General features: G+C 36.4%; 1 protein-coding gene across 1 annotated transcript; it reads left to right on the top strand.

Moving 5' to 3' along the window:
• Positions 1-267: 267 nt before the first annotated feature.
• LOC131066774 (uncharacterized) lies at positions 268-1,575 on the top strand. Its single transcript, XM_058001613.2, has one exon. The coding sequence runs from the start codon at positions 427-429 to the stop codon at positions 1,201-1,203; it is 777 nt and encodes a 258-aa protein (XP_057857596.2). The 5' UTR covers positions 268-426; the 3' UTR covers positions 1,204-1,575.
• Positions 1,576-10,321: the final 8,746 nt, after the last annotated feature.

Genomic DNA, 10,321 nt, shown 5'->3' with positions numbered 1-10,321 from the left:
CCAATGACAACATAGTGATCCTTTGACTAAATCATAAATACTTAATTAGATTCCTTTCATAAGTTCTAAGAGGTGCTAAGAGCGAATAAAATGAGAACATAGAAGGGAATAAATTATCACAACGGTTACCATGCTTATGAAGAGAATCTTAAGGTAGGCGGATGGCCCCACTTCACCACGTCAGATTTTAAACTTTAAGACAATATTTTCAATGGTGGGATCCACATTCTTTTAAAGGGTTTAGTTAGTCAAACGGTCACTAACATACAGAAATGGAGCCGACGTGTAGAAAATGAAGTTTGAGAATCCAACAAACTCAAGAAAACAGATAGCTGGAGAAATAAAATGTAAAATGTGAGTTCACGAACCTACCACGAAACAATTACAGTAGTCAATGGTGACGAAACAAGAGCGAAGTAGAGGCAAATGGAGCATCTTCATTTTCCTTTCTCTCCTTCGATTTCTTCAGATGTGGACGAAAGTGCAGTGGAAGAGCTCCTCTCTCAAATCATTGACGAGGAAGTTCTCAGAATTACTACCAATCCAGTGGGAACTGCGTGTGGGCTCGACCCAGAACTGGAAGCCAGGTATGCAAAACTCAGGGCACGAGGCTCGAACTTGCGACCACCTGCAACTTGTCTAGAAACCCAAAAACATCAGGATTCTTTTTCCAGTGACTCCAATTCCACAGCACGGGGTGGTTCGAATTGGAGCCCTAGTGAGCGCAATTCTTCAAGAACTTTCATGGCCTCGCCTTCTCACCGATCGAGATCGACCTCCCCCCCTCCTCCCAAGTCGTGCTTTTGTGGGTCACCCACAAAGCTGCTCAAATCTCTCGGCCCTAAAAAATCCCGGCGTTCTGATAGCTCGAGGTTTGGTTCAGGGCAAAAATCCCACCTTATGTCTTTTGATAAAAGTTCATCGATGTCTAAAGGAAATGTGGTGAAGGATAAGTATACGAGCAGTTTGCAGGATGAATTGGATTGTCTTTCCGATGAAGAGTTGTTGACAGATTTGACATCTTTCTCGTTGAAGAACCAAAAGAAGGAACTCAAGAAAGCCATGCAGGAAGAGCACAAGGTCAATAAGGATGCTGAGGAATTGGTGAAGTGGGTAAAGCAGGCGTCTGCACGGATGGAAGTCTCTGTTGTAGATGATGATGATGAAGATTTTCTGTCTGATGATGAAGGAAAAAGGAAGTAAGAATGTACGGGATTAATGTCCTTATTGGCGTCTTCATGCGCATCTTAGGGTTCTTGTGTGGGGGTGGGGGTGCACTGTCTTTCATACTTTGTTTTCTTGGTCGGTTGAGTAACTAAAGCTTATCGTATTAGTTTTGTCTTTGCATTTTGATGTGCAGTCTAGGTTTGTACCATGATGTTGTCTCTCTTGTTCAATTCTTTTTGAGGTATGTCCTAACATCTGTTCATGATTTTGCCAAATGTGAATATTGTGGCATTACATGGCTGCAGAGATTATAGAATCTGTAACGAATCTATAGTAACCGGTGTAAGGTGATAATCAATAAGTTGAAGTTATATAAATATATACCCAGGTGGCATAGCTTTTTCAATATGAATGTTCTCTAAACAGGGTGAGAAAATGCCAAACCATATGCTAACAATTGCTAAACATGCTCTGTTTTCTAGATGTGTGTCTCTAGTTTGCAAATCACTATTTGTAAAGCCACTCTGGAACAGTGGACTTAGAATCCCAGAAGCCTTCTACAGATGTAACAACAGTGGATAACTAATAAATCTATATAAGACCATTACAAACTATTAGACTATGAAAATGGTTTCATTTGCGTCATCTAGCTGGGCAAGGTTTTGGAATCTTGGGTGTGCAAAGGATACTTTGGATATACCGAACTATGTTTTGTTAATTTCAGAGGCAACGGCCTGAGTTATGTTCTTCTCTGTATAAAGAGGGGAGATCATGCTTGTTTTAAAAGATTCTATAAGATGTTACCGCCTTTAGAATACTACATGGCTTTTGTCTATGTTTTGTGGTCTTTATCATCTAGATCTGCAAATGTACCCCTTAAGTGCAAGATTTGTGTGGCTTTCTGAGGAAACATTTTCTCAAAATTTAAAGTGAAAAAGGTTTTGGAATTCAGTTTTGTAGCTTACCCTAATTAGAATATAAATTTTAGTAATGGAACTGGGGTAAGGTTTAAGCATGATGGAATTAGACAAATCTGCTGTTAGCATTATACCTTAACTACGAGAATAAGCTTGTCACAGGGCATATGTTGTTTTTATATTAAATAATTAGCTTACTTTCAAATGCACATCTTGAATGTCAGGCATCTCATTCACCCCAGCACAGAGATTATTAAATTCTTGTCCTGTCAACCAGGATTCTTGGAGCTACAACCTCCGAAATAGAGTAAACTATCAGTTGCAAACTTGTATTTTCTTTTGTTGTTAATCTCACTACAGTGGTTTTATCATGTTATCTGGATTCCTTGATAATTCATTTCTATTTATAGTTGAGATTCGTCTCCAGTGTTCTATCTGGCTCTCTTAAATTCTTAAGCTCGCTGTAACACTTTACAATATGTCATGCAGTATGCATAATGTTCGGCCTTCCTCAACCTGCAGGAAAAAAGATAGCAGAACAAACTAAAATAGGATTACACATGATAACTTCAGCTGATCAGAAATATTTCTCTATAAATACACAGGAATACCAGAGGATAATAAAAGGATAGAAATACAAAAGCCTAATGTCTGGCCTTAACCTGCATAGAAAAGTCATAGCAAGAAAAGTCAAGGTTACCAGGAGATAGGGGTACTTGGAGACACCGGAGTTTGGTACAACTAATTTTTCAAATTAGGAGATGGGGTAATTAGAGATGTCAATTTTATTAATTTCCAAAAAATATCATGACATAGAACTTTGAAAACAAGAACAGTGGTAAAGTTTAACATTAACTTTAAAGTTGAACAAAATTTGAAATTAATTTTTTTTATACTGTTGGTACCATATCCAGTCTAAATGGTTCAGTAATATAGGGGTTGAGCACACTCAATATTATCGACTAAATAGCAAAGGCAATTTTTCTTTAGACCATTACAATGAAAGAAATCAGTCATACCACTGTTTATGCCCCTCTCAAAAAGTCTACACTGTCAGTAGATCCAATCACTGTAACTTTGCATTCAAAGTTTTTGTCTTCCTGCATCACAGTTTCTTTATTAGTTATTTCCCTACGACTTTACTTTGCTGCAGGCGTATTTTATTTATTTGCCTTCCTTTTTTATCTTTTCCCGCATTTTGCCCCAGTGTTTTTTGACAGAAGACATCAATTTCTGATCAGAAGACTTCGGAGATGGCAGGAGACGGTAGCCAAAAGCATCCTATGCATTAGCCACCTTACTAGAGATATGTCTGAGGGGGTGGGAAACACGTCTCCTGGTAACCATGCGAAAAGTCCATTGAAAACCACATGAATTCACACTTCACAGCAGTTGGTAAGAACAGAATTCCAGATATACAAAATAACAGCCCCTATGCTGCATTTTCCTCAAAACTACAACTTTTGCCCCTTAATAACTCCAAATTTCTAACTGGAGTACCTACTTCATCTCCACTTTATTGATCATATTAGAAATACATGATAGATGGAGATTCGAACTTTCCAAGAATATATCCACAAGTGTAACAGACCCTATAACCTTTACCATTTTGGTATCCATCTGATTAGACATTACTGGTGTTTATACTGAATTAGGAAGAACCAGTGCAATCCGTGATTTGACATTGGATTTGGAAAGAGTAGCAGGTATTTAAAGGTTAAAAGGCGAAAAACCCTTTCCCTCTCCAGGTTCACATTGTTCTCACCTTTGTAAAACAGTAAAAGTGAAATTAATGACTCATCAAACTCATCCCCTTCCTGGAATATGGGGAAAAACTGGAATTTGCTCATTTCAAGTTTCTCGATTCCTCTATATTTTAACATCAACGAAAAAGATACGACCATAATACTGTACAATTTTCTTATTTCACAATTTCTATGTTGACACTGAAGAATTGATAAAAAATTGGTATGGTTAGTAATGTATTTTATGTATGATTAATAGAATGGTTATTTGTTTATGCAGCTCCTCTAGTGAAAATGAAATGAAATTTGATCTAAATTTGAATGTTATTAATAATTCTTCAGTAATATTAAACTAAATTTGAAAAACCCGCAAAAAAATATGACTTGATATCAGCTTAAGTAGAAAAATGTATAATTTGGGCCAATGGACAGTGGACACTCTTTGGAAGTGACATCTGGAGTGTGGGTGCCCTTGTAGAGAACTTGTATCCACAAGCTGCAATGAAGATCTCATTTGCCGACAATTCTGTTGTGCTTCTGATATTGTAGTTGTAAAAGGGGTCTCATATTAGTTAACAGGACAATGGTTATCCTGCCCAATTCGAAACTATTTTGATATTAGATAACATATTTACAGAATGCCATATACAAATTGTAGATAACATATATCAAACCTGACCCTCTTAGGTGACCAATTAACTCATTATTACACCAACAACTTTTTTGTTTAAAATCCCTCAGAAAACCGATAATGAAATTTAGGTAAGATGAGTAGTTTAGTATCACTAACCTGTAAGAATCTGGATGCTTAGCCTGTGTCATGATGTGGCCTAGAGAGCTGTTCCACAACATAGATGAAATCATACTGCATTGCTTTCTGGTCTTTGTCCTTACAATCCTTCATATGCACCTTGGTCTCCAAGAAACTAGCTGCATGCTCCATTCAAATTTACAATATTTTACCTTCTTAGTCCTCAAAGTTGTAGGCTTCCAAATCCTTAAAGTTAGGGATTTTTGGGTGACAAAGGTGTCAAATTCAAGGGAAAAGACCTTTTAACTTATGGTTACACAGAGACAACTATGGAACTATAGGGAGTGAAAGTTGTATGCTTCCAAATCCCTAAAGTTAGGCCATTTTTGAGTGACAAAGTATCAAACTCAAGGCAGAAGATCTTTAAACTTATGATTAGGCAGGGACAACTGTGGACCAACTATAGGGAGTGAAAGTAAACCTTGAAAGAAACCGTACTCGTTGCATAGAACACTCCTATTTGTCTATCATTAAGTGCTTATATGTTGGTTTGGTTTGACAATACAAGGGCTCTACACCTTCATAGAGCAAATGAACAACCATGTAAAGAATTTGGAGATGTTGGTTTGACAACCCTTAATGATATTACACACATTTAATCATGGATGTAAAGATAACCAGATCAATATAGTATAAAAACAGAATTAATTTTAGTTGTTTTGAATGTGTTGGTGAAATTGATGGTTGAGCACAAAGTAGATGGGTGCTTTTATCTAATAGGGGCAATAGAGTCTCAAATTTATAGAATAAAGGGGCGCACTGATTAAAAACCCACTCTATGTTGTGAAACATTAATTAAAATCAATTTTATAATATCTTCATGAATGCAACAATAAAGATTAAAACCTTTCAATTTCACAATTTTTTTTAATTTCGGCAACAACAAACTCATAAATTTTGTATAATTTTTGTGAACTGGCTCTTTCATCATCAAATTTTTTACCGCTTTCAACCAATTTTTCCCTTAGTTCCTTCAATTCTGCCTCCATCTTTTCCTACTCTACAATTTCTACTGCAGAGCCCAAATTTTTTATCCTTTTTTGTTAATCATTGCACTTGTTATCTACTGCTTTCCTCTTTGATTTTTCAGTTGCCATGTCTTCCTGTAACTTTTCTATTTGTTTCTCCAACTTATTTTTTCTCTCTCCACCTTTAGCAGTGAAGTGCATACCAGTTCGTTAGTCTTTTTTGACACACTAATTTTGTCCACATTTTGTACTTTGGAAAAATCCATTTGGAGGGTGCTAACTTGAAATTCAGAGGGATCTATTTGACTGTGTGGTGGAATTTTATCTTTATTTGGGGGCATAACAACCATGAAATCCATCATATCTTTGTGTGGGTCATATGTTGGAAATACCCTGTTCGTTGCAGATTGTTCCTCTAAAACTTCAGTCAGGGCAACCCTCTGCAATGCTCTCTTTTTCTCTTTATTTGCATTTGTTGTGTGTTCAAATTTTTCATAATAATCACGTAATTGAAAATATGGGCTTGCTGAAGCAATTGAATGTTTGAAAGGCAAAATAGCAGAGGCTCCAATTCCACCTATGCCTGTGGTTTTAACTAATGCATTATGAGGAGTACCAACAACCAAAACTGATCATGTCCCGCTGTCACTTGCATGTGTAGTTTTTCTAGTCTTTTGAGGGGTCTGTTCTGAAGCTACAAATGATAGTTTTGTAGCGGCAGTGGCACTTGATATATGATTTTGAATAGTATGAGTATCTACCACTACTTCCCTCTTGCGAGAGATATTTTGTTGTTGCACTTTTCCAACACCAAGACAACTACTATCAATAGTAGTATCCATGCCAACCCTACTAGTCGCAGTGGCACTTGACTGAACACTAATAGGAATACTATCCCTAGATTCCCCACCAGTGGCAATGGCACTTGATTCACCTCCAATAGGAATACCATGATATGGTGGTGGTTGTGTATTTGAACCTCTAACAAATACAGGTGGAGCTGGAGGGTAATGAGTAGTACCTTTCCATGATGAATCTGACAAATCAAGTCCAACGAATGATTTCACAGGAGCTTTTGATTTTGAATCTGATGGAAGTTGTACCTCAAGTGGAAACCAAATGCCTTCTCCTGTGGGACCTAGACAACCACCTTCAAAACCCATTTTTTCTACAATGTTTGCCCCTTTGCTATATTTTTCTTTCATGGACTCACTGACTCCACCAAATAGTGCGGGGACTGTAGTAGTTGTTGGAGTGGCCTCAACCTCATACTCATTTTCATCATCACTCCTGTCATATGTTGTTGTGGGATGCTTCATATTACACAATTTGCTAAACTCTTCATCCTCGTTGATGGACTCAAATTCTGCATTGATCTTTGGTTCATTGAGATTCTTCCTCATAGTCCAAAAATCATTTATTTTGGTTTGAGTCCAAAATCTGTCTTTACATTCTTTTGTTGAAATATTATTTTCAGCGACAATTTTCTCCATCTCTTTTTTTACCTCATCCCAGGAGTCCATGTTTCTAAGCTTTTCTAGAAATGGTTTACTTTCATGTTGACATAACTTTGAAGAGCTCCCATTTTTCTTAAGCCTTGCTTGAACTACACCAATTGGATCATACTGCCAGAGACCCTCATCACCAAAGCTAAAAACTGTCAAAAAATAATGTGCCACATTGAATGCTTTTCTCTCAAATGTGAACCCTCCACATGAGAAAATCAAGGAAGAAAATATTCTCTTCTTTTGCTGACCATGAAAGAGACTATCTATGGTCTCCAATTACCTTACATATTCCAATGCAAATATCCTCTCTATCACATGTATTGGAAGTTTGTAGGGTTTTACTGTTGATCCGTAGAACCTTAACACAATGTATTCTTCCATGAAGAACCAGTCAACCAATTGTATTTGACTTCCGAGTTAAATGCAATCTCTACAAGACCTAGGCAATCTAGGCATTGGAGTGCTTGTAATTACATGAAACATTGGTGCCAAAAAGAAGTCTACAAAATGGTTGTAGTTTTTTTTGTTATCATCCATCCTTATCTTAGGTGTCCATTCATATATTGGACACTTTGTTCTGTTTTGATTCTTTCATCAATCTTATAGTTCACAATGTGAAGATTCTTGGTCTCGAATATTGCATGATACTTGGATAGAAGAAGATAGCACAAGTAGGATGAGAACCTAAATGTCTTATATGAACCTTTTTTGATCATTAGTAATTGTTTTTGCATGGATTGAACAATGTGCTCAAAAAAATTATATCTTATTGGTTGACTTAGACAATGGATATTAAAAATCATTTCAAGAAGGATAGCACCCACTTCCCTATCATTTTCCAATCCCAAGCAAAATGTCAACAAGGAAATAGTATCCTGAACCCATGGAAAAAAAAAGTTATAATCATAAGGAGGCTTATGATTCCGATCCAATGGAGTACCACTCACTATTAGAGCTCTGATAAATGAATCTCTATGACTTGGATCAAGACTCTCATATTTCTTTACTAGCTTTCCTAGGTCAATGTGGACGTTTGAGCTTTGTGCTTCAAACCCTAGGTTCAAGTGAATTCTCTCTTGCTTATGGATAGAATTTCCTCTTTTGTATTTTTATTGACAATTTCTTTTTTATCTTCATCATAATTTTCAGCATGGACCATAACAAATTCAGGGAAAGGAAATACTTCAAGTAACACCATGCTTCCCAATCCAGCATCCCACGATGCAATTTTATTTGTACTTTGTTTTAACATTGTGTTGAAAACAATAAATTTTGCCTTGTTTGGATCTCCTGCCTTAATAGACAATGCATATCTAATTTCTATGATACACTTTTTACTATGGATAGTAGGGTCATAAATATCATGGTATTCATCAGTGAAACCTGGTGTTTTAACTAGTTCAGTTAGGTATATTTTTTTATTCACTTGACTTTTTGTTGAACTATTGCTTTCCGGTTTCCCCATCGATGTTACTATTAATGGTTCAAAATAATGCTAGATACAAACCTAAAAATGTTAACTCTCAAATTGAATCACGAGATTCAAAAAAAAAAAAAAATGTGGGATGTAGGTGTTTTAGATTTTACCCGAAATTTCTATTTCACTGGATTGGTGTAGACAAACTCTGTTGCATTCCTCAATCTAGTAGCCATTTCTGAATCTCCCTGTATTTACTGGTTTGTCCAAGGAATGAAATATGATTATGAGTCACTTATTTTGAAAACACCAAAAAATTCAAAAGTAATACCTAAAGGGCAAAATTTCTAAAATCCTGTTGTAATTTTATAAATTATTATTAATATCTATTCACCGCCAAAGGACAAAACATTCAGTGTTTCAGTCTAAATTTTGAGGATAGTGGACATGTCACCAGACACGAGTCACTTTTCTGGACTGTTTTTTAAGTCTTTTTAATCCTTTTCAACTTCCGCCTAAAATAGAGCTTATTAGACTTAATTATAGTTAATTAAATGTAAAATGTTCAATTCCGGGCAAAGTTCTCAAAAATGTGTTTACTTCCCACATTCGGGCCAAAATCCACCCTAAGTCGTTGATCTGTGCTCATCCAATGGACGATGGTATGTGTTGTCAGTTAGCGTGGGTCCCCAAGACTTTTGCCATTTTTGGGCCACATCACCAGACACGAGTCACTTTTCCAGACTGTTTTTGAAGTCTTTTTAATCCTTTTCAAATTTTGCCTAAAATAGAGCTTTTTAGACCTAGTTATAATTAATTAAATGTAAAACGTTCAATTCTGAACAAAGTTCTCAAAAATGTGTTTACTTCTCACATTCGGGCCGAAATCCACCCTAAGTTGTTGATCTGTTTATAGGAGTTGAGAAAATACAACACCACAGGAGCCTGAAGATCTTCTGCAAGCCGAATAACCTATTACAAGGAGAAGCAATGAAGCAAAATCTGAAGAACATACAAAACATAGAGAATATGCTCAAAAAGAGAGAGCTCAATATTCACAAAAATATGTAATGTGATTCTTACAATGAAAAGAAAGAACTCAACCTTTAATAGGTCAAGAAACCCTAAAAAGGGAAAACCTAGGTTTGCACATAATAATTAATTAAAACAATTAATCATATGCACCTAAAGTTAGCTTAAGTGTAAAAGAGATAAAGGGAACTTAAATAATTAAACAAAGAATGTTTAATTAATCAAGTAAATACCCGAATACTCTAACACCCCCCCTTAAGCTAGACTTAGGGAGAAGTTAAAACCTAGAACAGTTACTGAAAGCAATAAAGATGGGTCCCGGCAACAAGGTCTGATCAGGTACCCAAATACAATGAAATCTCTATGAACCGGAGAAATAGAGAAAACCACATGGGAACAAAACTCTACTCCAAAAAGAGATGGAAGAACACCACTGAAGCATGAAGAACATGCAAACTCTATCAAAGAATAACTGTTGATCTGAAGAACATCCACTGAACTAGAACATGACCAGGTAGAGAAGACTGTAATCTGCATGAGTGCCCTCAAATGACACTATTCGAATCAGGAGGCAAACAAGGCAAAACAACTGAAATCGAAGATACAGATGGCATGAGAAACCAAAGCCTGAAGAGTTGATCAATCAAACCACAGAAGCATTAGAACCAACAGGATAAACCTCCCCATAATGCGGAAGTGGGAGAGGGACAGGAACACTGAAAAGGACAGCCAAAAACAACTGCATGACAAAGAACC

Source organism: Cryptomeria japonica, chromosome 2 (assembly GCF_030272615.1).
Source record: "Cryptomeria japonica chromosome 2, Sugi_1.0, whole genome shotgun sequence".
Lineage (NCBI taxonomy): Eukaryota > Viridiplantae > Streptophyta > Pinopsida > Cupressales > Cupressaceae > Cryptomeria > Cryptomeria japonica.
This window is presented reverse-complemented; position numbering and strand designations above follow the sequence as displayed.